Here is a 26911-nt window from a genome sequence, read left to right on the forward strand (position 1 = left end):
CCTCGCAAATTAATTACAGAAATTGGCTTGGTAACCGTTTCTTCCCTTTTATTCGAAAGTTGCAGCACAAAGTAGTTATATAGACACACCGTTTGATTTCTTACATAATTTCGCTGCCAAAAGTAGAAATATCTTTTATTGAGCCATCTTTGATGAATATATACGGACTATCCGCACTGGAATTTACCATGTCCAACTTAGAAGTGGGAGCTTACGAGGATCACTTGAAGATGTCATGTGTTGGTGACGGGACGTCGCGCTGACGTCACATGCTAAAGACAGACGGGGAGGATAGAGTCAAAACTGAAGCTAATCCTTTGGGATCTATTCATTGGAAATATTTCAGAATTATTTATGCCTCCTCCCATTGACTCATACAGCTGCAGTCCAGAAGAGAATCCACTTTGAAAACACTTTTTTTGTTTAACGTCATTCAGTTCAACAGGTTGCTGTCACTTACAAGTTTTACTCATATTATTCCTCATGGTAGAGGAAAAATCAAAAGGATGAAAGTTGTGCTTCACAAAAGCTTTTATTTGCATCAAGGAGTCCAATGCAATCTATTGAGGATGTGAAATAGTTATGCAGGCTGCTCAAACTTTAATATTATATATTACCTGAAAGAAATGACGCAATATCAATGGCAAGTAAACAGGTTCCCACAAAAAAAGTACAATCTTTCTACCTCTTACATCTATCTGCCAGACACCATGCACTATTCAAACTGCATTATAGAATAACGCAGAACAAAACTTACTGTAAACACACTGCACTCATCACTGCCTTTTTTTCTGTAAAGCAATTCTGTTGACTTGTTTTTCTTTAATGCATAGGCACTGTTCACCCTGATGTTTCAAGACATTAAAACACAAGACAGACTGACCACAATCACTATACAACGAAGACGCAACATTTCAGTTCACATTTTGAGGTAGAAGTTACCCTTAATATCCTCACATCTGGGTTCAGATGGCTCTTCAGTCAGATGAGGAAGACAGGAGTGGACACTTTGAGTGACCAGAGGGGGCAGCCTCTACCTGCCGTACAGCACTCACACAAACAGAAAGTGTAGATCACTGACATTAGCACTGTCAAATATTGTACACAACGCACATTCAGAGATCATGGCATAAAGTTGCTCATGGAGTAACTCAAAAAAGGTGAAGTAAAACAACTCAATTTAAATAATTAAAAGTGCAATTTAACAAAGAAGTCCAAGTGTTCTGACGTATTTCTCTTTAAGTTGGGTTCAGTCATGGCGACAGATAAATCTCATTTCATCATCTGCGACTACAATCATGTTTCCAAATGTCTATGTTTGAAAATGGGCTTTAGGATCAGGTCTGTGAAGAACGAGGCTGGGTAAAGTATTTGGAACAGTCCTGGATCACGCGTGCAGAAAATCAAAACTGGGCTTAAGATACTGTAGAGTCTGGGAGCACAGACATATGGGATCAGTCTCACTAGTGCATTTCAGATAGTGTTGCTCTGGCTGTTGTTTAATGATGACGGGCAGAGGGAGAAAGGCCTGTCGCTGGTCAGACTGTTGAGTGCCTTCAGCACGATGTCGGGCATGTGATCCGCTAACATCCTGGGACTGATCAAAATACTCCTGAACGCCATTTCATTAGACCACTCTGCACGGTATCTGACCTGGGAAAAACAGGATCTAAAGGAAAAAGAGAGAGAAGAAATGTGGTTCAGATTTAATATATAGGTGTGTTTGCATCGTTCCTGTGACTGCTGGCATCCAAAGTCATCTGTCAAGAATTCAGCGTTACATATTTGTAGACGAACCTCCGTGACGGCCCGTCTTCTGTGATGTGCAGAATGCGGCCGGGCAGGAAGAGAGGCAAGTGTGCGGCTGTGTGGGCGGGTGAGTCGTCTGACGCCAGGCTCTGATAGGATGATGAGTGACGGATCATCAGCGACTCCTCCCCCAGCAGCGGCTGGCTAAGCTCCTCCTCCCTCCTGTTGTCCATCTCAGTGGGGCAGTCATCCGGGTCTCCTCCGAACAACTCATACCAGCATCCCTGCAGCAGGATGCGGTACTGGAACACATACAAACGTGTGATAATGACTCAAGAGCCAGATATAAAGCTACGCTAGTATCAGTGGAGTTGTTCTTACCTTCGGCTTATTGCAATTTGAAACTATCTTAAGAATCCTTCTCTTCAGATCCTCCATGTTGGGAATGCTCAGTCTACAAAAAGAGGAACGAAAAACACAACTATGAGAAGAGAGAAAAAGGGAGTGTGGGAGTTGCACTCATTCTCTCCTTCTCTGTGCTGGTAATAACAGGGCAGAGCCAAATATAGAGTCTTCATTACGCAGTAGTCTATAATGGTCTGCACTCCACAGCACATTCATATTGGCCTTTTGAAGGCAAGAGTTTGCATTGCTGCTGACACACAAACATGTATTTACCTTCCAAGACCCACAGTAAATACAAGGACTTAACCAGTATCAACATACATGATTTATTCATTATAAACCAGTAATATGATCAAACCAGTGACTTCTTATGGCTATACAGTATATACTTTAAACAAAATAAAAGAAGTAGTCTGTCTTACCTGGGGACCAGATCCTTTCCCAGCACAACAGAGACTATAAAGTCCTTCGAGTAATCAGCTAAGGCTTTACTAGAAAACACAGAACAGTAAACAGTGTTACTTTGGAAAACACAAATAAGAACACCTGCACATTTTATGTGAACATATACTGTATAAGTTATATATTTAAATATTTTAATCTGACCTTTGAAATCATACATGTAATAATAAGGGTCCTATAATGAGATGTATACAGTACATACAGCAGGTGTAGGCAGATAGTGGCCTGTGGGCCAAACGCTGCAGGTTGAAACTAGAGACAAACACTAGACCTGAGCTGGTTCCCTGACTGTGAAGCACAAGTGTTACTTCAAAGGCAAAAAAAAAGTTATTTCGAGGAAATGCCTCCAGGAACTTCAGATTTCCTTTGTTCCTAGATATATGATCAATAAGAATAACAAATGTGTAAAAACACAGTATGTTAAAACTGAAGTTTAGACAGCTTTATCTAACTTTGAGCTGTAGCATATTTCAAAACAAAGTCATATATAATGTATATCAAGGGTCAGCAATTAGGTTCATGAGCCATTTATTTCCAGCACTCTTTATTGTGGGGCTGATGCTGTACAGACACAGTGAAAACACACCCAAATGTGTTTTTAATGTGTTTGTTCTATATTTCTTTGAATTATTTCACTAATGAAATGTGGTTTATAACACAGTTTCAGGGTTGGATCTGAGGGCAGATGTCATAATTCCCATTAGAAAGTGAGTGCTAATAGAGTTACAGCAGCTTCTGTGAAAACCCATTTGGCAAAACATGACTCATAAAGACAAACATATCTTCTGTGTTACACTACTAGACTAGAAATGTTCTTGATATCTTATTCGTACACAATAAACAGTGGTCTGCTTCATTTATGGCTGAAGAAAAGTACTGTTACTGACACAAATCTGTGTCAATTTAGTCAATCTAGTAAATTTAACAGAGGTTACAGGGTCATGTTTACTGGGATTTACATGAGCCTCGGGTTTACATTGTTATTGACTGTAGGAGTAATGTAAAAGAGTTGATGTCATCTATAAGAAGGAAAACTTCAGCACTCTTTAGGGGGTCAAATATTTGTGTTGAATGGGTGCTACTAGCCTGCCAATGACCTACAGTATGTCTTCCTTACCTCAGGAGGCCCCCTGGTGGAGAGAATGAGTAGCACTGCAGGGTGGGGAAGGAGTTGCGCAAGAGGATGGCCAGCAGTGAAGCTGTGCCTGCACCCAGACTGTGACCAGTGATGACCAGTTTGTACTCCTACAAAACACACAAACACACCGCATTCTTATTCAGGATTTATTACCTCTGCAAAGCCAATTTCCACTCTTGATTGTAAGTAGTCTCTGGCAAAGCTTGATCACGTGAATGCGTAATTTATTAGTCCATTCGGAATTTATGGATTTTACGATAAACCCGTCAGCAGGAGAATATAATGAAAATACCTAAGCCGAGGAAACTCAGCCAGAAAAAAGCAGTTTATTACAACACAGTAGATTACAGACCGGTGCAATGGAGAAAGCCTGGTTCAGGATGCCGTCGTTGACCAGCTTCTTATAGATATAACTGGCCGCCTGGCACATGCCCTGCAGGAGACAGAGAGGCAGGCACGTTCATCTCTGAGGAAACACACGCGCGCGTAAATCAAAGCTCTGCAAAGTAGAGGTGTTTACACAGACGTTCACCTTGTGAGCGTAGCAGGCTCCAGACACTCCCTCTATGGGCAGGTTCTCACATTCAGCGGACAGGTCTGTCAGGACGTCCTGCAGGACGGACACACAGTCAAGATGTACAATAAACTGAGAGACTCATTCACAGGTATCACAGATTCAAGCTGAACTGACAGGCTACTAGGGTTGGGTATTATTTGAGATTCTTTGATACTAAAGCCAATGAGATACCTGAGTTTTAGCACAAATACAAAGAATATTTTTTATAGACTTTTGAGAAATATTAACATGTGTTTCTATAAAGCTGTTGTTCATTTAAGAAATAACTGTTAAATGTAGTCTAAACACAAGAAAAACAGTAGCTGTTTACATGAACAAGTGGTATTAATAACATGGCCTCCATATATAACAAATAATGTGTTCAGGATCAATGTCAGGACAAATATTTTAGACTTGATGCACATGATCAGAATGATTATAATGTGTTTCAGCCAAATAATACACGACAATAACTCTTTCTTCCTATGTGTGCACTCTTGCACACTTTCACTTCCCATTTTGTCTTCTTTTTCTATGAGCGCTATTTCAATTTCTCTTAAGGAGTGGCCACATATTGAAGATATATTTATATCAGTTACCAAGCCATCTATCCAAACAGAGAAGTGATTCTCAATACTGAAAGAGGAAACAAGAGGGTAAACAGTTCACATTACTGTATATAGAAAAAAAAGATGATAATACTGGGGAAAATAGCACTTTTTCACATTAACACATAGACAGAACCTAGTTTATGGTGTGTCAAATTTGATGCAGTGTGTTTTAGACTTTAAGACGTGGTAATGTAATGTAATACTGTAAAAAAAGAAGAAAAAAACAGCAATGTATTTTTACATTATACACAAAAAAAGTGATTCGTTGGAGTCCTAACTTACCCTCAGTGACAGTGTTCCTCTGACAGCCACCAGCACCGCCTCCCTCTTATGATCCAGAGCCACGAAGAACGGGATCTCATAGATCTGCAACAAAAACCCTTCTTGCTTAAATGATCAACAGAATCCGGACGGACAATTTGAATCACTGAGACTGTCAGACTAGTACCAGTGAACTAGTGAACTAGTGAAGTTTCTACCTGGTTGTGGAAGCTGACGTAGATGAAGTCTCTGTACTGCGAACCAGTGCTGTGTAGGATGGATGAAAAGTGACAGCCGAGGTGGTCTCCCCCAACTATTTCATACTCAGCGGCACGACTCTTACAGCTGACACACACACACACACACACACACACACAGACAGACACACGTTTTGAGTTACCTCACTAACCGGGTCTGAACTAGGCAAAAATTGCACCCTTTGCACAGCGAAAGATAAGTTAATAGTATCTTATAGATGCGGTCAGCAGCTGTCCTTCAAAGCTGGCTGGTCTTTTGGCTTGCCTGATAGGTCTCATTGACTCCAATAAACAAAAACAACATCTTACCAGTCTCCGCTGAGTTTGCAGGGCCCAGTAAGGGGGTTGGAGTAAATGTACAATGGCCAGCCATAAGCTGCAGCTGCAAACTGCATACAGTGAGCTGCCTTCTCCAACTCTAACTCCAAATCTTCACCCTTCAAACAGTAAGAGATAAACAAGTAAGTTAGGATTTACTATGCTAACAATAAGTTACAGTAACTGGCTGCAATATGCGTGGATCCCAAATGTGGTTTACCGCTACTCTTGTCTGCTCCTACTTACAATAGGAGAGGATGGGCTGTGAGTAACTATGACTTCTGGGTCTCTGCTTTGCTCCATCTTATCCTGCTCCTGGTGCAGCAGAGCCAAACCAGCTGCTATGTCACTGGGAACCAGATCTGTGTCCTGCAACACACACACGCAACACCAGGAAATATCTCACAATGTGTTTTGTGGAAGTTTTAAAAATATATATATTTCAAACTACACACATTTGAATACATTTGACACAATCAAATTAGTTTTAGTCTTATTTACATATTAATTCTTTCTTGTCTAATTCCATTAAATAATTTAAATCGACAGATGTGACCCTTACCGAGAAGAATCCGCTGACGAGCTGTGCGATGCTGGAGAACGCCGCTCTGTGGCTTTCGTCCTGTGGCAGACAACAGCACAGCAGCCGCAGCCTGCTCTCCCACACCTTGACAGCCACGGAGCGAGCCGTAGTGAAGAACTGGGTGCCCTCGCTGCTCTCCAGGTCTCGTACTCCCAGCGGCTCCATGGCAGAAGGCTGAGGACGGGGGTTACCCAGCGGGTCAAAGACAAATACCAGACCCAAACCCGTGAAGAGCAGGATGATCCAGCTGTTGTGACGAGGAAGGAAAGACGCTTGATCAGATCACCTCTTCTAATTAGTTCTAACAATAATTAACAGTCATGAACTCATAGCCCTGGAGAAGCTACCTGGCAACCACTGCTGCAATGACAGAGCCCACTGTGGCAGGATCACAGCCTTGGCTGTCATCAGACACCCAAACAGCTCCCAGACAGGCCCACACTAGCTCGGGGATGTACAGGAGAGCACGCAGGTACACCAGCGCAGGGATGGAGCGCCGCGGGCCGGGGTTCGTGATGGTACCTGAGAAGCAATCATTGATATCCATGAAATCAACAAAACAATTGACTAGTGCCTTTCACCAGTGACCAGTGGGAGATCATGATGTGACAAAGGGTGATTAACAGTTAGACTGTCTCATCAATGTTTCATTAGAGTAACCTTAAGTAATCATAAGTTGTTAAACAATAAATGTGCTTTTGGGTCCTCCACCAAAAATCAGAATCACTAACAACAACAACAAAAAAAAGGAAAAGAAAATCCAGGCCAGTTTTGGATTTCATGGACTTTTCAAATCAATGAAAACACTGATAAAAAAAAGAGTGACACTTTGAACTTTGCTTGTCATCATTTCCCAACAGTTTTCCCAACAAGCTTTGTTGTGTAAAGCAGCAACTGTCTTGCGATCTACTGGTATTGCATATCACGGAATAATTGGTGTTTTGACACTATTGTTGCTGTAGGCAAAATTATGTGAAAGCACACCTACAAAAGGTTGTTTATGCCTAGTTATCTTCATATATTAAGCTCACATAATTTAAAGGCAGGAGACCTGAGAAATGACAACCGATTTACCTTGAGCACTGACATAGACAATAGCACATAGTGACAGGATGATGAGCGCCAGCACAACCAACAGTCCAACCAGATAGCTGTGAAGAACACCTCTCCCATTACAATCAAAATTACTCTTATGGTAAGTGTACAGGATCATGGTGCCGATCCACCTGAGTAGAAAACACCAGCAGGGAAAGACAAGAGCAGAGTTGATTAATATTAACAAGTTGGAACTCAGGTGGCTAGTCAAAAGGCAGTGATGTATGGGCAGTCGTGAATGTGGACAACATACCAAAGTACACGGACGAACAGTTCGAAGGAGCCGGGGAAAACAAAGTCGTCACTGGCGATGCCCCACCGCCGGCCAAAAACCACCAGTCCAGGCATTTTGCAGGTTTACAAGCCGGATATCTCACTGATGGTAGTTCAACTCAATCTCTTCAACAGTGCACACTCCAAACCATTCATGACTTCACTGGTGAAGCAGGTTCACTAGTACATACCAGTGTTGCAACATTCTAGTTTCCTGCGTTACCAAAGTCGCTCTGTCTGACGGTGTGAAGCAGCTAAAAGCTAACAATACACAGAGTATTCAAGCAGATGCGCATGTACATCGGCTTAATAATTTAACGTTGGTCAGAAACGCCCCAGCTATAATTTTGAGAGCACATAACGTTACCGTTACAGTGCTTTGGTATGCTACTTATCTGACAACACCTAAAGCTACATTAACTAACGTTAGATAATGTTGCTAACGTTAATGAGTTTAACGACAGTTAGCTGAATGTACAACGATCCGTGACTAGCCTATCACACTAGCTAACGTTATCTAACGTTAGCTAAAAATACTCTGGCGTTAAAGCTATTGCGAGAAAATGATAGCTAGCGATAATCCCGTAAAACACAGCTATTACCACAGTATGAACATCCTGCTCTATGGCCTACTTTTTACTGTCGGAGTGTTTGGTTAGCCACATACAAACAGCTAAATATAGGAGGGTGGCTTGTTTTGTTTTGCCAGCAAATCAGCCGTGTCCATGTGATAAAGCGACCCCACAGTAACAAAGAGCAGCGGACAATAGTTCCGCTTTTTGCTTCATTATGTTTTAAGCACCAATGCCGTTTGTGCCACCTCCTGGCAGGTGGCGTTAGTTTTATGCACGCCTTTTGACTGCTGAATGCAACTACAAATTCCACTAAATTATCTCTTCTAAACTGTCTCTCTTGGCTACTTCCACTCGAGAGACAGTCCTTCCTCCTATTATACCCCCCATACATAGCTAACGTTATTTATTTTAGTTTTATTTTTTGTTTTACTTATTTTGCTGAATAAACCGTGTTCTACTCTCTCTAATTATTGGTATAAAACTAGAAAAGTTCACTTTTAAAGTACTGTTAAAGATCCCCCCCCCAACATGTTTATATATATTTATATATAAAATACTCTACTTTGAATAATCATTTGTGTATGATATGGTATTTTCACAAGTTAAATTCTCTTACATTATCTTGTTTAAATCCTTAAAGTGCCCCTCCACTCAAAAATATGTTTTTCTTCTTGTTCCTACAGTTGAATGTCTGAGCTTAACTGTGCAAAATGATGTATGTGCAGAGTATTATTATTAGTTCCCATCTTATCGGTGTATCTCTCTCCTAATTGTTTGAAAAAACAAAATGGTCCTTCAGTCATCATTTGAAAATTGTCACGTATAAGTAAATATTACTATATATCTCAAGACATTCATTTTATGTATCAAGTAGTTTTGTTTATAAATACAGTTTCCCTGCATCTTCGCACGGTTCCATGGTGTAATGGTTAGCACTCTGGACTCTGAATCCAGCGATCCGAGTTCAAATCTCGGTGGAACCTGAGTTTTGTTTTTCTTGAACTACAGCCGCTGTAACTTTAGTGTAAAATATTGTCAGCATTTGCAGCACGCAAGTTTAACAACAGTAAGGTATCACGATAACATACTTTATTAAATGTATGTGCCGTTTAGCAGTAGCAACATTACGTGCATCGTCAGTTCACTGGCCGTAACTACGTCAGTCTAACATGGCGGCACATATAGCACGGCGTTGCTATTTACTTTGTAGTAACGTTAGTGCAGGAATAACCGTGTTTCCTCAGCATGTAAAACTACGAGGTGTTATAATAAGAGACATAAACAACACTCTCCAGCCGAGTGCTGGTTACGGGACCCGAGGGACAGACACTACACAGGTTAGAGTCCTCTGACACTGAACCCTTGGTTTAGCTTGCTGTAAAATAAATAACGAGCTAAGCTGTCATGGCCATATACTCAAGAGAGAGGGTCACAGCCCAGGAAAAACAGGAATAAAATGAATGAATGATGTGAATGAAGGTATATTATCTTCAGGAGGTGCTGATTTTGATATGTGCAGTATTTAGCATTTCTCTTCTCAAAACTCCTGAAGTCCTTGCCGAGGCAATGTGGTCAGATTTGTTTATAGTTTGCTGTGACAATCACTCCGTTAAAGTACGGTTTCAGAATTTTTCAAGTCTGTATTAAAACAGCAGTCAGGTGCCCAAATGAACACTGAAACATGTTTTTCTTGCTGTAATCATTCCTCCTGTTCACACTGACCATTAGAGGATCCCTTCATAATGCACTTACAGTCTAAATGTAATGTCTCATGATGTTTTTCACAGTACAATGGACTTTTGTCCTTGATGCACAGTAAAGCAACAGATTGTTTATTTTGACTTTTTCAGGACACTCAAGTGCACGTTCCAGTGGGTAAATATACAACTATATGTTTATTAAAGCAGAGAAAGAAAGCATTTTATTTATCATCTTGTATTTTTAACAATATATTTCTTCTCCTCCTTAGACCGTCTGACAGTATCTTACAGCAGAAGCAGTGGTCCTGGTGGTCAGCATGTCAATAAAGGTTCTCAAAGTTGAACTTATTATTTTAAAAATGCTCCTTGGTACATAATTGTATATATGGTATAATCATGTCAGCTTGTATAACGTCTTAAATCTTGAATCTGTTAATGAATCTGTTTGATGTTAAATTAGTTCTGTATTGTATTCTGCAGATCTGCTATTTATCAGCTGATGTACTGTGGCAAGGTACGCTGTTTTGACTTTCTCTGCTTCTGTCTCAACCCAAAGTCAACACAAAAGCAGAGGTCCGATTCCACCTGCATACAGCCGACTGGATCCCAGAAGATGTTCGACAGAAAATCCTTGAAAAGGTTTGTTTTCAAATACTGTGGCTTCGGGAAAATGCCTGAATTGAAAGTTATACTTGCATCACCTTTAAACAAAACAAATATGTGGAAAAATAATGTAGTTCTCAGATAAAAATCAATTAAACTTTTTTTTTTTTTTTGGAAAGCAGTGCAATTAGTCTTGGCATGACCTGTGTATTGGATGATTTTTGTGTCTGTCAACTCTGAGACTGTAGGTCCAGCAACCAATAAGACAAAATGTACTAATTTTCTGCTTTGTGGCACAGAACAAAAACCGCATTAACAAGGCCGGGGAGTTGCTGGTGACCTCAGAGCTGAGCAGGAGCCAGCAGAGAAACTTTTGGGACTGTATACAGAAGATCTCCGCCATCATTGCTGAGGCCAGTGAGAAGCCACGTGAGCCAACAGCAGAGGACATAGCCCTTAGGGCAGCCAGGTATTGCCTAATGGTAGAGAGCTTATTGTTTCTTTTTACTTTCATCTAAAATGTGGCTAACACATGTCTTTAATGTGAAAAATGTTGTGCAGGTTAGAGAAGAGGAACAAGGAGCGACTCAAACAGAAGAAGATTCATTCAGCGACCAAGCAGAGCAGACGAGTGGATTTTGATTAATGTGATTGTATTGTCAATAATTTAATATTATTTGTCTGTCCAGTGTCAATTACTATGTCCTCATGTCCTGTTTTGTATATTGCAGTAAAATCTGACATGATATCATAAATATACAGACAAATGTGAGAATTTTTTACCTTATTTTAAGGGAATGACTGAATAAAGCAATAATGGTCAATGAAGCAGAAATGCCAACTGGGAATAGCGACATATTGGAACACAAGTATAAAATAATTAGTTGTCAAACTGGAAAACATAAAAAGCTTAGCAGAGGATGGTTTCGATCCATCGACCTCTGGGTTATGGGCCCAGCACGCTTCCGCTGCGCCACTCTGCTACCACACATACCTCTGTGGTTAGGTCAGTATATAACGGTAAGCATGTCTTGGTCATTATCTTAAGTTGTATGTTTTGTGTTGAATTTATACTATAACACTAACTGCACCGAAGTCACACGTATCAACTGTTGTTTCTGTAAACGAGTGGCTATTACCATAACGTAAACGTAACGTTGGCTAGGCTAACTATGGGCATAACGTTAGAGACTGCTAACGGTTATGATAGCAGTGCATACTATCACTGATTCATGGATATATGACAAGATAAAATAAGTTTTTACGGGAGCAAAACTTGATTTAACGTTAAAAATCCTATTGTTGAAAATCTCCGTCAATAGTCTCTATTGCAAAATGCGACCACGAAGGGACTCGAACCCTCAATCTTCTGATCCGAAGTCAGACGCCTTATCCATTAGGCCACGCGGTCGAATCGACAACTACCGAGTTGTGAAACGTAGAAATACTTACAAATAGCACAATACTGACATTTGAATCATAATAACTAGTAGCAAAGTCAAGTATATCACACTATAACGATAGACGGCCTAACACGATTTATTTGACATAAGCATTAACCTCTCGATACAACTCGTAAACGGTATCGCGTTATATCTATGAAAGGTAGCTGACTGCCAACATCTTTGTGCTTTCATGCTCACCTTTGAAGAGTTCAGGGAAGCAGCAAGAGAAATGACAATTAACCCGTAGTTAGTCTTCATTTCTGAAGGCCTTTCTCTTTTAAAGTCATGCACAACTGAAGCATAAGTGGAACAGACCGCTTATGTTGTGGTTTGACCAGTTGGATAAGGGTAAAACATTATGTGTGAGCTCTCCAAAGGGAAAACATACACACACCTTCACTCGCCTTCCTTAATTTCATGGCGCTCCTCTGACGTCACTCAGAATAAAATAAAATATCATATGAGGTACTAACATTGTTTCTTATCCTGCTAGTTTCTTTAACTGCTGTAGCATTATTTCTCTAATAAATCTTTTTTATTATTAAGGTCCTGTGTATATGTAAATGAAAATACAATATGTTTTTGCAATTGCCTGCTTTCATGACAAAGATGTGTTAAAATGTGTAATTTTACCATGCATCAGTGTATAATACAATAAATACAACAACACAAGATACATTATATCAAGGCTTTATTAACAGGGTAAAGTAGGTCTTAGTTCAGTAATGATGTGAACTAACACCAAACCAGACTAATCTTAAATTCCAATATCATTTATTAACTAATAATGCACACGTTTAAAATGGATAATAAAGTAAAGCAAATTAAATAAGTTTATTCTAACAGCATGTTAGTAACATTCACATATAGGCACTGAAAAAAGTAAAAACAAAGAAATATTCACACACAAATAAATACACAGGTACAATTTCATATTAACTATCCTAAATATGCAAAAAATGAGGCGTCAAACATTTTCAAGTGCAATAGGTAAGACATTGCAGTACAGAAACCCCATGAGCCTTTAAAATATGATAAAAGGCTTGTGTTTGGCATTGTTTTGTCTATACTAACACATATTCCTTCATCCATTTGCTTGAATCTTTCTAAGGCATGAGCACTTACCTAAAAATGCACTTTATACACCACAGCCATCCAATTAAATTGCTGCAACAGCTAGTTTACCTTTAAATTATCAGGAGATTAACAAGATTTCTCTCTGATTTTAGTACCAGTTAGCAGACAATCATCCATCCTTCACATCCTACACACACACACACCAACAAATCATCAGCCTCAAACACAAGTGTAGGGTCCCTCAGGTGTCAGCTGAGCCACAGGTGAAAGGTTTCAAGCTAGGTTATGTTTTCAACTTCACCGAAAAATCAGATATAAAATATTATCTGTAATAACATTCATTATAAACAAAGGTTTATACATAGGCGGTTAACCAGAAAAAGGCATAGGTATTGTATATTGTGAAAAAGGTGCAATATGTTTGCAGGTTAGTTTTATAGTTTGGTAAGACTGCTAGGTGTTAGACAAAGCCCTGGTTTAAAGCCTTTTACTAGGTTACTTGGTTACAGGTCTACTATACAGTGTGTCTGTCAAGCTATAATTATCATTCTATCAGGATAATAATCTCAGCACTGTTAAAAAAAAACGCACCAAAGAATTGTTATTCACCATCGTAACATTATTTTGGACTATTTTCTTTAAAAAGGAGCCCCTTCCTTATGTGTTTTTATAGAAGTTCAAGCTGTTTTAATATAATGGCCAGTACAACCACAGTTATGCCTCTCTCGTGTTTTTTTGTCATTTTTCTTTACCTGCTTTGTTGAGAAAGGTGTACAGTAGAAACTTTCCCCCTATAAAGAAAACTACTTATACTTTATATGGCATGAAAGCAAAAAGCATTCAGAAACATTTTGTTTTACTTAATGAAGACACATGATGACTTCACAGCCTTCAGGATTCTTATGTTTTGTATAACGAGTGTCCATAATGCCCTGGAGATAGTGAAAACAACAATCTGCAAAGATTGTCTTTCGCAACTTTTCTCTATGACAGCAGCTTTTCAGCATTTAGTGGGATCATCAGTCCTCCACATTCAAAAAATAAAATGAGGGACGAACCAACATATGATGTGCATGTGAAAGAGTGGATCATATACCGTAGATATCGCTCCCCTCTGTAAATAAATAACAGAGCTTCCTGTATCTCATTGAGCAATTTTATTTTTGGCCCAATGGCTTGTTGTAGCTCATACGAAGATGCACTTTCTCATAAGCCAGTCTGGTTCACCATCTCTTTTCACTTGATCTCCAATGGCATCTAAGCACTTTGAATTGAAAGGAGAATTTCAGCAAAATAACAGTGCAACATTTTGTGAAACACTCTTATTTGCTTTGACACATAGAGGTTGATAAGAAGATCAATACCACTCTCAGACATGAGGGTAGCATCAGTCTTCTCATTCAACTCTCGAGAAGAAAGCGGAAAAAAAAAGGGATTTCCTTAAATGTCAAACGATTCCTCTAAATGTCTAGACAAAAGGGCGACGCGTCACAAACTTAAAAAATGCAGTTTTAAGGTCACACACAGAGATCCACACAAAAGGCTTATTTATATTTTGAACAGTGTTAGCTTGTATAGTGACATACATAATGGGAGAATTATTAGCACCTCGAGTTCATTTACGAGACAGACAGCACTGTGGCCTGAGAGGATCAGTATTTGTCTTTCTTACTGTAGTTACAAAACTGTTAGTAGAGTCCACTATATTAAACTTAACAGAGAAAGTTCTATGTTAATATTAGATTAAGATTTCCACCCATATTCCTGTCAGAGATGCAGTTTTATAGTGTGAAGCTTTAATGTTTAGTGCACTTGTGAGGCTCTTATGAGAGGCATATTGCTATTATTGTGTTATTGTGGTACAGTATATACCTAATGCAGTAAGGCAGTGAAGCCTGTATATTTTTAGAGTGAAAAAAAGAATATGAGGGAAGTTAAATTAGTTCATAACCAATTCATTCATGTTTTATATATTGTATGACTGAATTTCGTAGAGTTTTAACATTTATTACATGCAAATCAGATTCTGGTGTATGCTGGAAGTTTTCAGTTCTGGATGAAAACTGTGCTCTCTGATTTGACCGCAAATGACCTGTACTTGAATTTTTCAAATAGCACCCTCTATAAGAATGTTTCATCAAACCTTTGTTCTCAACCACAAGCATTAAATACTGACATAATACATATTTGTCCTTTTTAGAGCCAATCAGGATACCATTACTGTTTACTAGATTTGCCAGATTTGCCAGATTTGCCAGACTTGCTAGCTTTAGCAGCTTTGGTAGCTTTGATGTCCATCTTGGTCTTTTGGATACGAGAGAAGATCTCCTTAAAAAGGGCTTTGTACTCTGGAGTGTTCTGTCCCAGCCGCTTATCTACCGCCTCCACCTGCTTGCTGATACTCTCAATGGCCTCGGGGGTGGAGGGAGACTGGGTTGGGGTAGGGGGGGGAGCTGGTGTCGAGCCCATGGCACAGTCTTTCATGGACGGGTCTCGGGAGACGGGTCGGGAAGTCTGGACACCAGCGTGACACAGGCTTTCCTCGTGGCGCCTGCACTTCCCCAACAACTCCTCATATTTCTCCAATAAGGCGTGGTACTGCTCATCCACCTCCCTGAGGATGGACATGCCTCTCTTCCTCACGCTGTTGGCGTGAAGAGCATAGCTCCCTCTCCTGCGGCCGGATGCGTCCCGCGCCACTATAGCGTTGAGCGCTGTGTCGCTGCAACTTTTCCTCACAGGGCTGGACTCAGGGAGATTCTCCCCTCCCACACCACCTCCGCCCTCGGTCTCCTCCCTCACGCCTCCTCCCGTCTCCCCGACCTCCACCTCCAGGAAAGTGTCGGTCTCCGGGGTGCTATTGAGGACAGTCTGGGTAAGAGTCACGCCGTCATCCTCGCTGCCCAGGAGGAATGTCCGGGCGCGACGCAGCTGCTGCAGCTCCTGTAGCTCCACCTCCAACTCCCGCACCCTTGCCTGGCAGCTCTCAGCATCCTGGGAGAAAAAACAGTCACATTACAATCAGGGGTACAGTTAAATATTTTACACAATATATATAATTCTCTGATAAAAGTGTACTTTTGTATACATTACCAGCAGCTGAACCATACTTGTTCACAATAAACTCACCTGCACTCGTGTCTGCAGGCGGGAGAATTCTGAAAGGAGCAGGTTGCACTCCCTCTCCACACCCTCTCTACGCCCCCTTTCAGTCCGGATAGCTGCTCGCAGGGCCGACACAGCCTCCCTCAGATGCTGGTTCTCCTCTTCAAAAGGTTGACGCTTCACATCCACGGTAAAGCTCTCGGCCCTGCCCACTACAAACTCATCCTCGTACCTGACAAAAAGACACAGATATACAGTGTAATGCCTACTTTTATAACACTTGTTAGAGTAGATGATGACTGATTATCTGAGTGTGGATATATTATAAGTGTTGTCTGCTCTACAGGCTGCGCCAAGAACAGTACTATGTCGTACCTGGGTGCTGTGCAAAGCTCCCTCAGGCAGGGGAAGGAGTGGATGGTCTTGCGTCGTTCCCTCTTCTCCCTCTTGACTCGGAGCTGCTCCATGGAGCGAAGCTGCTCCACCTGCCCTGAGAGAGACTCCACCTGGTTCTGCAAAGTCTCAATGGTCCCGGTCAAGCTGATCCAGGAGGAAGGGGGGCAAATGTTTAGGAAAGACAGAAAGGAGGAGGATGAAGGATTTTAGGAAAGGGAAATCCCCTAGTTCTTCTCACCTCTCTATCTTTTGCTGTGAGGCCTTGCTGTCGATCACCAGTGTGTGGTTGGTGCGCTCCAGCTCCCTGGCAGTACCGTCCAGCTGCTCGTAGACTTTGGCATGCTGTTCGTTCATGTCCCGAAGGACCTCCAGCTGTTTCGAAAGGTACTGCAGGACAAACACATGGACATTAGACACGCATAGAGGCTTGTTGCCTCAGCCTCACGCATACACACAGAGTTGCAACTACTGTGGAACATCAAGGGAGCAGTCCATAGTAAAGGCTGGGTTATGCTTGTTTGTTCTGAAAGGCCCCATTCAAATCCTACCTACATTATCACCTCTGAACGTGAAGTGGGCATGCTTGTGGGATTAATGTGTTCGGAAATTTAAGGCATCAGTGTACTTCAAATGAAGTGCTTGTTAGGTGAGCTAACAGTCTCTGAAACCACATTCCCCCATACCTTTCCAACATCAGAATTGGGCTAGCTATATCACAAAATTGTAGCTTTCCGAAACCAACAGTCCAGCAAGCGAACCCACTCCACACAGTGATGGGGTCATGGAGCTGAGAAAGTAAGGCTGGATTTGAACTTCTCTCTCAAGCTCTCTTATTTCATTCTCCACATTATTTCTGTTACTTTTCATGTGTACAACTAAGTGCAACATGATGAATGCCTTTGAGGAGAGACTGTCCTAAAATGCGTGCCATTGGGAACAGGTATTAATACATTTACCTTTAGATGTGGTTGGACAACATGTCGTACAAACTAGTTGTTTCATACTTGCTGCTCTTTGTGTGAAGCATACTGGCACTTAACTCACTTATTGTCCTTTTATTTAAGTGACATACCCAAAAGTATTTTCCAGTAGATGCACTTCTACTAAATTCATGAATTCAGTTGTTAGTGTGAAGAAATGAGTACATATATACGCTCAAAATTCTCAAAATCAATCAATATAACTAATAATTGAGCCCTTCTCTGTGCTTCCCAACCTGCCTGGGCCAGTGCAAGCTCTTGACAGCCTTGGCAGGATGCTGTCGTTATTACCTCAATCTCTTGCACTTGCTCTTCATTAGTAATGTACATCTGCTGCAGGGAGTCCTCCAGCTCCTTGTTTCTCTCCAGCAAAGTCTTTCCCAGCTCTGCAGCCAAGTGGAGGTCTAGAAATTAGAGAGATGGAGGAAGAGAGGAACAAGTAAGTCATGAGTGCGGAAAGACAGACGGAGAGGGAGAAAGACAAGCAAACAAAGAAGTTAGGGAAAAAGAAGGTCACAGTGAGGAAGGATAATAGGGAAAGAAGAAGGAAAAAAGGCAGAAATATTAGTTATTACTAGAAAAAGTATGACACGGTAGTCACAGGATTGAGAGGAAAGGAAGGGGGGAAGTTAATCTCACAGAAGACAAACTGCAGCTGCACAATTCAGATTACCCGCTGCCACGATTAATAGAGCACATTGTTCTATTTTCAGTGAGGTTACAGGGCCTGGAACAGAATGATCAAAGGGTCCAACATGTCATCTCTCTCTGCACTGAACCAGCTCAATTATAGATGGCAGAGAGCAGGAAGACAAAATGACAGTGCAGCACCTCTCCCTGCAGGTCTGTAAATGAAGGTCAGAGATTGGCGCCAAGATTATTTGGACAGACATCTCTCCACTGAGATTAGGACAGAAATAGGCTGAAATTCACCACACAGGGGTGCAGGAGGTTTTGCATTATCTAGAGAGTCTACTGACAGGCAATTGAACCTTTAATGTGTTAAATAAAAGTGCAATGTTTACACTGAATTTTTGGTCAAACGAAAATCATGTTTTACACTCGCTATACATCTATAGCACCACACTCAATTTGTCCTTCCAGACTTTTAAAGCACCTCCAAAACCAGATGAGTCACTGTCATCATTCTGTATTCTGACTGTGCTCTGAGTCAGCGGTATTGATGGCCTACATTGTCGAGTCTGAGTCAGCAAGATGCGGTTTGCAACCTCTCAGAAAGAAAGCGAGGGACTGAACAGCCAAAGAAGTCATCTGTCGTGCAGCTCTAGCTCTGTCTTTAATAATAAATAGTGCTCTCTAGGACGGATACCAAACCACAAACTCCTTACCGCAACTCCTGACATGTATCACTGCAACATTTACCACATTTATCACTGCAGCTGTGCCGTGTTGGAATAGAGTAAACAGAGAAATCATGAACTCAACCAGTAGCTTACATACATTTACTGAGGATGTTCAGGTATTGTAATACAGGCACTCAGCTAACTGGCTGCATACAATCTGACTGTCTCAGCAGAATTCAATAATGACTCCTGTTTTGCCAAAGTGTTACCTTCAGCATTGATATCAGTTGGGTTCCTCTAATGTCACCTTATGTCAACCAAGCAAATCATTTTGTGCTGAAAGTCAATCGACAGAGCTAATCACAAAATATTGTGATAATCAATTAACTGACACGATATCAAAAAGCCAAACATTCTCTGGTTCCAGCTTCCCACATGTCTGGACTTGCAGTTTCATATCACTGTAAATTGAATATCTTTGCATTTTGGACTGTTGGTTAGACAACACAAGTGATTTGATGATATCACCTGTGATGGGTATTTGACACTATTTACTGGCAGTTTACCTATAAAACAGCAGTCTGCTTTTCAGGTCTCTCTAGTAATCTTTTAGTAACGTCTTAAGTAATTTAGTGATTACCAATGAATCGAATGACTGTGTGTAATGTGAAAGGGGTCACTCATTGTGACGAATCTACAGAGTATTATCTATCTATGCAGCGTTTTAGCACCTTTCAGCTCATTGTTTTGGTTTTACAACCTGCAACTTCTGTTTGCTCCACTCTCACGATGTTGTTTCTAGATGCAACAGCGAGCAGTTTATTTATGAATGAGTATTGATCAATATATTTGAGATTTTTTTCTCTCTAATGTCTACATTGGCATTAACCTTAAAAATGTAATATCTGCCAGGCTCCATTTTGCAGTCACTGCATGTTTTGAAACCCATACCTGGCAGTCTTACCCTCTCTTCCTTTAATTAGACTAATGAGTAGCGAGCTAAGCATGCTGTTGCCAACAGCTCCATATGGACTAATTCACACACTTCCCTCTGTGCTGATAGCTTAATGAATTCCTTCGGGGCCGTGGTGTCAGAAGCTCAGGTGCCACTACATGGATCCCTCCTCAGTGCTGGAGTGAGTGAGGAGGGATATCCATATCCATATACTGTTATAATCTAACCTAGATCTAGTTAAAGCTGTGTAAAGCTTTTTTTTTTTAAATTAACAATGTATAGTGACAAACCCACAGAGAATTATCACCCAACTCTGCAGTTGCCACCAGCTCTCAAGGCATTTTAGCATCTTTCAGCTCATTGTTTTTATTTTATAGCCTGTAACTTTACTGTGTTGGTTGAGTCTCACCACTCTCACGGGCATCATTACAGCCACAGCAGGTAGCTGGTTTCAGAAAAAGAAACTATCAATCTAAAAAAATCTATCAAGGCAGGTTTAAAATGCAAGTTTATATCTGTTGAAAGCGTCTGGCATGTTTTTTTCTTTTTCTTTTCTTTTCTCCAGGAAAAAGTCCTCCGACACACTGGAAGAACTGCTTTGTTTGAAACAAGCTGAGGAGGAACTGGGTAGTTAGCATTAGCAGGATTAGCAACAATGACTAAATAAAGAGAAAAAAAGAGCACCAACTGCTGAAACTCACATTTTATAAACATAAAGAGTTTCTATAGCCAGAGACTGACTCTGATGCAGTGACATCATGGTCAGTGTAATGCCAGCTAGCTATTTTTCCTCCCATAATAAACTAGAAAGAAAATTGCATTAACAGAAGCTGCCTTGACTGAAGACTCCTGATGCAGTGATGTCATGGTCACTGTAATGCCAGCTAGGCTATTTAAAGCCTATCTAGTCTTTGGCCCAATCTAACAAATCTAAAACCGAACACCACGACTGAAACCAGACAAGCCAAACACTGTGTTAGAGTCCACATTCAGATGAAGATTCCTCTTTGGCTGCCAGAGTGAGAAAGTGAGTGCTCCACAGCCAAAAGCCTCAGCGACAAGAGAAAAACAGGGGAGGAGGAAAACAAAGTGAGAGGGGGAGAGGGAGAGGGGAAGAGAGCCAATCGATACAACTCACTGCAGTAGCAAACAACTTAGCTAATGTCTGTATGCTCCAGATAGACCTGAGGCTTGACCCACACAAGATGAAACCTCTGAGCTCAGGCATAATCACATCATGTATGAAGAATTCATTTCCCGCATGCTCCATTTGGGAGTGTTTTTCTGCATGCAAAGAACTCGGTTGCAATTTTCATGCAGTAAACACAAGAGCTAGAGTAGGTTTTAAACCTTTTAATATAACCTGTTACTAGATAAATGTCTATATGTCGACACATGCACATTCATGTACATACTGTAAGTGCTGATCTCTTCCACAGGCAGTCTTGTTTTGGTAGGTGCATATCACCCATGAGAATCAGCGGAATGTGGAAAACAAGACTTCTCCTGTTCCTCTTTTCCTGTGTTGCAGATCTGACTTCTTGACAGAAAAAGGTTCTAGAAACAGTGGCCTAACATGAATTATTTAGTGCTATAGCAGAGTGCTTTTCTGTATTAAAACTACCTTCACGCCCAAGCAAGATTCTTAGGGTCAGCACTGGGACTTGTACTCTTTAATATTTTTTTGTCCTTGGGTGGCATAAACACTTATTAAGCTGTAAGAGGAGTATTTAAATAGTTGAGGAAGCCTCTCATCAGATGTAAACCAAGCCAACAAGCCTCCAATCTCAGCTGGTGTAGCCTTTTATTTTCTCATTGGACTTCAGCCAGTGGAGGCTCTGGTTAGCACACAATAGGCCCAAACAAAGACGCATCCTAATTATACGTCTGCATACAGAAAATGTTGAGAAGTTTTTTCACCTACATTTGGAACCAGATATACATAAAAACACAGGGACAGAAAATGCTGCATTTTAGCCATGCTAGCAGCATGAATATGAGGCTCTTCAGATGAATTCCTCTTCTTGAGCTATATTTCTAAACAATCTACGGGCCATCTAAATACTGTGCAACCTTTTTCGATGACTTTGCTGAACTGCTCTCCTCACTAAGACCGAGAAAGTGGATCATATCATTCCAGTTCTCAGATCCTTACACTGGCCTCCTGTCTGTCAAAGAATTGATTTTGAAATACTGCTGTTGGTTTATGAAGCACTGAATGGTTTAAGGCCAAAATACATTTCTGCTACGTTATGAATCATCCAGACGTCTCAGGTGGTCTGGAACTGATCTGCTTTCTGTCCCCAGTGTCAAAACTAAACATGGAGAAGCAGCGTTCAGTTTTTATGCTCCACATATCTGGAACAAACTCACAGAAAACTGCAGGTCTGCTGCAACTCTCAGTTCTTTTACATCACAGCTGAAGACTTTCCTGTTTGCTGCTGCTGTTTATTAAGTCAAATTTGAGGCTTTTGATTAATATCTTACACTGCACTGAAACTTTTACTCTCCTGTTTTATCTGTCTTATTCTATTTTAGCTTCTTTTAATTTCTGTTTAACTCTTTTTAATTGTATTTTAATGTATTTTTATATTGCCTTATGTTGCTTTTAGATTTTGTCTCGATGCCTTTTATGTTTCATTGTAAAGCACTTTGAATTTCCTTGTTGAAATGTACTATACAAATAAACTTGCCTTACAGCCTCACACAACAGCTAGCATGGCTGTAGATTCTTGTTGGAGAATTAGCACTTTCAACAGGAAGTAAGTGTGCAAACTTTCAAGTCAGACAACCCCACAAGTTATAGCAATTTAAATATATCATGTTGCTATAGCTACCAAAGGGCAACATGACATCAAATTGCACAGGATCACAGATATGTACACGTCAACTTATAAAAATGTGTTGTGAAGAATTATGTCAATCTGTGCCAAATAGGCCTAGCCAAGCTTTCTTTTGGGTTTGATCTATATTTTTTATATACCAAATTTGATGATGATTGGGTGACATTCACAGGGGAAAATGTGAAAAAGTGTTCTGTTAATACATCCAAATGGCAGAATAATTCTATAGACATGTCATAGATGGATAGATACAGCTGTACCAAAGAATCTGGGAAGAAAATGTTTCTACGTTTCTAAATTCAGGAGTTATGAGTGAAAACATGAAGTTCTTTATAAATAGCCATACAGAAACGCAAAAATTGATTACCTCTTGATTGGTCTGTGACCAAAATTTCCACCAAAATCGCTGAAAACTGACACCTAATGTTTGGGATAATCTGCTAACTAAAAAACAAAAACTGAGCCTTCTCTGCAAAAAAATGACAACTACTTCAATTCCTGTGTTTTAATGAAATTATCATCATCAAATTTAAGTCCTTGATTCCAAAACAGCAGCTTAAAGCAGCAGCAGAGTTACACTATATTGAGTAAAATGTGTTGTTTGCACTATTTTTATTCCTCCATGTTCCCCCAAAGTGCATATGTATCTTTTTAAAATGAAACCCTGCAGAGGAGGCTTTTTTTCCATCATGTTGAGACCAGGCTGACCTTAACAAACATCAGCCTGCCAGCAATTCCTGCATGACAACAAGGTAATACAATGACAGGGGTGTCTCTTTCTGAAGGACTTGTGGCATCTAGAACTGTAGCACGAGTAAAGATGAGGTCAGGCAGTCAGCACTTTGAAGCACAGTGCTGCTCTGAGAGGTCTGGTAGTCCTCTCTGCTCTGTCAAATAACAGAGGCCTGTGCATAGACACACATAAAGACACGGCTCATCTTTACTCCAGCCATTTTGTCTTTCATCAGTGTTTGTCCTCTCTGCTGTTGTCTCTTTTTTACTCTTTGCCTCCTGACTGTCTCCAAAAAATAAAAAAGCAAGTAAGTCACTGACTACTGAAGATCTATTTTTATCCTCGGATCCACTGGTGTGTGACGCTTTGCGCACAGAGAAGAAGTTGTCCAATAATTTCATTACATAATGGCAGGCACATGCATGCATCCATGTGTATATGTGTTTCCAGTCAAGTAAAATCACTGCATTTGCATCATTTCAACCCCGGAAATGTACCATTGTAATTACTTGGCACAAGGACAAGTGATTGAGAGATGAACAGGAAATGGAGTTAGTGCTGCAAAGAACAGTGAGGAGCCTTTGTCTTTGATGACAAATTAGTTCTTTTTAGAAATTGTAACATTTCCATGCATATAAGAAAGGGAATCTTTGAGGAAATATAATGTTTCCTGACTTTATTTAATGCTGTTTTCAAGATTCTAGGTCAAACTGTGCAGGATATGCGGTCATTTTAATTATCATATTCAATTTGTTGGTAAATTGGTTGATATATGTTCAGTACATTGCAATATACAAAGTGTGACCTCTAAAATGTAGTTTTCTATGTGCCTGAGTGTTATTAGTTCCCCTGAACTGGAACATAAAAAGCCAATCCTCATCTATATGGAAATTGGCTGATGCCAAGTCCATCTGGCATAACATAAATATGATGAAATACATTTTTTTATCAACGTTGAAATCCATTTGGAAACCTTTTTAAGGCTTCTCAAAGTTGAGAATTTGCTGCTTTTCCGTTTCTTAACATTAAAGTACATCTCATATCTTTGGGTTTTGGACTGTCGGTTGGACGAAATAATGACATCACATCAAGCTGTAGGAAATTATGAGGAGATTATTCTGACTATGAAAATAATTGTTGGTTGCAGTTTTAACCTGGCACAATGCCAAAATACATGAAAAACTGACACAAAACAGATGATGTTACATCAATATGCACAACTCAAAAACAACAAAAGTTTAAGTGAGCACGTTTAGACAGCAGTGCATCTTTGAAATGCTTTGATACACTGAAATTTAAAAGTACGTAGAGAGCTATAAACAGGTTGGATAAACCTTGACATAAACCAAAGACAAATGTTGAATTATTTTTCCAGAAAAGCATCAAGACTTTTTTCTTCAAATACCAAATCCTCTAAACTGCACTGATTATACTGCTTATCTTTTGTCTTAAGGTTTTATGTCAGCCTAAAATGATGAGTAAATGCCCCAAAATAATGAGTTTAAGTCCACAGAAGCTGAGCCTTTCTTAATGTGTAGGCGGTGTCTTATAAAATCGTGAAATTCTGTACCAAAATATGCATTTTACTTATATATTTTAATGTAATTACAGCCTACTTACTAAGGATCTATCTCAGTTGCCTGATGCTGATCATTCCCAGCAATGCAAAGGCCCTGTTTGGCATGATTTCAATGCATTGTTGTCAAAGAAGCGCTGCCTGTATCTACCTTACAGATGATCTCAATGTTTAAGTGATCGATCTGAAACTGAGCAAAGAGCTCTAACTGACATCTCGGTGGCCTCGTTACACGACAGAGAGCCTTTGTTAAGTGTGTGCCAGCTGACCGGCCGGTGCTGGCGCCAGCAGCTGACAGTGGGGATGCTGCAGGCAGGCAGGCAGGCAGGCAGGGAGGATGGTGTCTTACCCTGCTCCAGGTCCTGCTGGTCGTACCACGGCTCTTCCTCTTCGGTCACGAATTCCTCCATTCTCCCTGAGCTTAGCATGGGTGACCCCCCCTCCCTCTGAACCCGGGAAACCGCAGAAACCCCCTCTGTCTGAACAATAGACCTCCTCCTGCAGGATCCTCCAGAAGAAGGCAAGCGGTCGCTCCTTCAAGACAGCCAGCCGGAGCTGCGCACAGTGCTGTGGCTCTACGTGTTTCCTATTTCCTTCCTCTCCTCTGTGTTTCCTCGGTCACTCCCACCTCTCCCTCTCATCCCCCTACCGTCCAGCACCGGTCCATCCCGGCCCTCAGACCCGCTGCTGCTGCAGCTGCAGAGACGTGGCAGAGATGTTGCAATAACAGCACTTCCTTTCTCCCTGTTTTCAGCAACACACTCACGGTGCCTTCAGGTGCTGCTCGTAAACAATAATACTGTTTTGTCTCCACTTTTGTGTAGCTTTCGGTCAAGTGCGCCCCCTAGATTTCGCCGCACGAAAAGATGACATCACAGCCATGATTTAGACCCTTGAGATGAAAAGACACTCATGTTCAAAAATAACCGGAGAATATTTTAGATTACTCTAAAAAGCTTCCATTTCAGATGGCACTTAAACGCTGCATTATCTCATGGACAGTATCTGATTTGGACTCAGTTTAATCTGCATCAGAATGATCCGGATTTGGAAATCCCATGTTTTGCTTTCCAGGATCGGGTAATCCATTTTAGTTTTGTGCCGGTTTTTCAAAGCAATATGGGATTGGATCACCCTGATCCACATACAGACTTTTCAAGATGACCAAATCTGGATTACCAGTGCTCTAAATGGGATTACATATCACAATGTAGGCCAATAGCTATGTAAAGAACAACAGGTTGAATAGATAGCGTGAGGTCACTTTAAGTGATTTTATTTGAAGAGACATAAAACAGCACAATAGAACAAAACAAATGTCCCCATCCATTTTCAATTCTTTTAAACAGTCAGACCCCTCATGTGACCCACTACAAATAAATAAAAACAACCAAATATACATTATTCACAAATACATTGTGGATATTTTGAACACATGTTAAACCTTAAAAAGGCTAAATGTCAACTTGGTAACTAAATAAAGAACGTTCAGAGTTCTTCATTTGTGGAGAGACCAGCTTTTTGAGGCCCTGCTTTTAAGAGGCAGGTCTTATATCTGGCTTTGGTTTGCTGTAGTAGAGTAAGAGTGAGTTGCTCCTCTGCCAGATGAATCTGTACTTCTGCTCTTTCAGTTTCTCATTTAAGAAGTGATTTATAGGCATCATCTTTGGCAAAGAACACTTCCAGCCTCTTTTCTGAGCTCCTGTGGCAATAACTACTGGCTCCACCAGTGATGATCCACCTTCTTCCTCAGTAACAGGGCTGAGATCCAGAAAAATGTTTCCTCTGCATTTGGAGGAACTGGCTCGCTTTCCTCTACAATCATGGGCTCAACACCTTGAATCCCGTGCAGAGCTTGCAAGTTTTCACTTCCAATGATGTCAAGAACCACATCTGTGTAATCACCTCTCC

General features: G+C 40.7%; 3 protein-coding genes and 3 non-coding genes across 6 annotated transcripts; 2 read left to right on the forward strand and 4 right to left on the reverse strand.

Moving 5' to 3' along the window:
- Positions 1-513: 513 nt before the first annotated feature.
- Positions 514-8684, reverse strand: daglb (diacylglycerol lipase, beta). Its single transcript, XM_044338379.1, has 15 exons — positions 7689-8684; positions 7415-7566; positions 6688-6862; positions 6320-6587; positions 6004-6126; positions 5749-5876; positions 5401-5527; positions 5204-5287; positions 4287-4364; positions 4107-4187; positions 3734-3861; positions 2577-2645; positions 2131-2203; positions 1798-2051; positions 514-1669 (listed from the first exon to the last, which is right to left on the reverse strand). Exons 1-15 carry the CDS (start codon positions 7781-7783, stop codon positions 1474-1476), a joined length of 2031 nt encoding a protein of 676 aa, XP_044194314.1. The 5' UTR covers positions 7784-8684; the 3' UTR covers positions 514-1473.
- Positions 8685-9194: 510 nt separating this feature from the next.
- trnaq-cug lies at positions 9195-9266 on the forward strand. Its single transcript has one exon. It is a non-coding gene; the product is annotated as a tRNA-Gln (tRNA).
- Positions 9267-9395: 129 nt separating this feature from the next.
- mrpl58 (mitochondrial ribosomal protein L58) lies at positions 9396-11366 on the forward strand. The gene is made up of 6 exons (XM_044338380.1): positions 9396-9620; positions 10134-10158; positions 10253-10312; positions 10540-10622; positions 10886-11055; positions 11148-11366. Exons 1-6 carry the CDS (start codon positions 9453-9455, stop codon positions 11230-11232), a joined length of 591 nt encoding a protein of 196 aa, XP_044194315.1. The 5' UTR covers positions 9396-9452; the 3' UTR covers positions 11233-11366.
- A 131-nt stretch (positions 11367-11497) lies between these two features.
- Positions 11498-11569, reverse strand: trnam-cau. Its single transcript has one exon. It is a non-coding gene; the product is annotated as a tRNA-Met (tRNA).
- Positions 11570-11924: 355 nt separating this feature from the next.
- Positions 11925-11997, reverse strand: trnar-ucg. The gene has a single exon. It is a non-coding gene; the product is annotated as a tRNA-Arg (tRNA).
- A 708-nt stretch (positions 11998-12705) lies between these two features.
- LOC122971629 (cerebellar degeneration-related protein 2-like) lies at positions 12706-25739 on the reverse strand. Its single transcript, XM_044338362.1, has 6 exons — positions 25350-25739; positions 17881-17993; positions 16848-16996; positions 16589-16753; positions 16238-16445; positions 12706-16102 (listed from the first exon to the last, which is right to left on the reverse strand). The coding sequence occupies exons 1-6, from the start codon at positions 25426-25428 to the stop codon at positions 15326-15328; spliced, it is 1491 nt and encodes a 496-aa protein (XP_044194297.1). The 5' UTR covers positions 25429-25739; the 3' UTR covers positions 12706-15325.
- Between the last annotated feature and the right edge of the window lie 1172 nt (positions 25740-26911).

This window comes from Thunnus albacares, chromosome 20, assembly GCF_914725855.1.
Source record: "Thunnus albacares chromosome 20, fThuAlb1.1, whole genome shotgun sequence".
Taxonomy (NCBI): Eukaryota; Metazoa; Chordata; class Actinopteri; order Scombriformes; family Scombridae; genus Thunnus; species Thunnus albacares.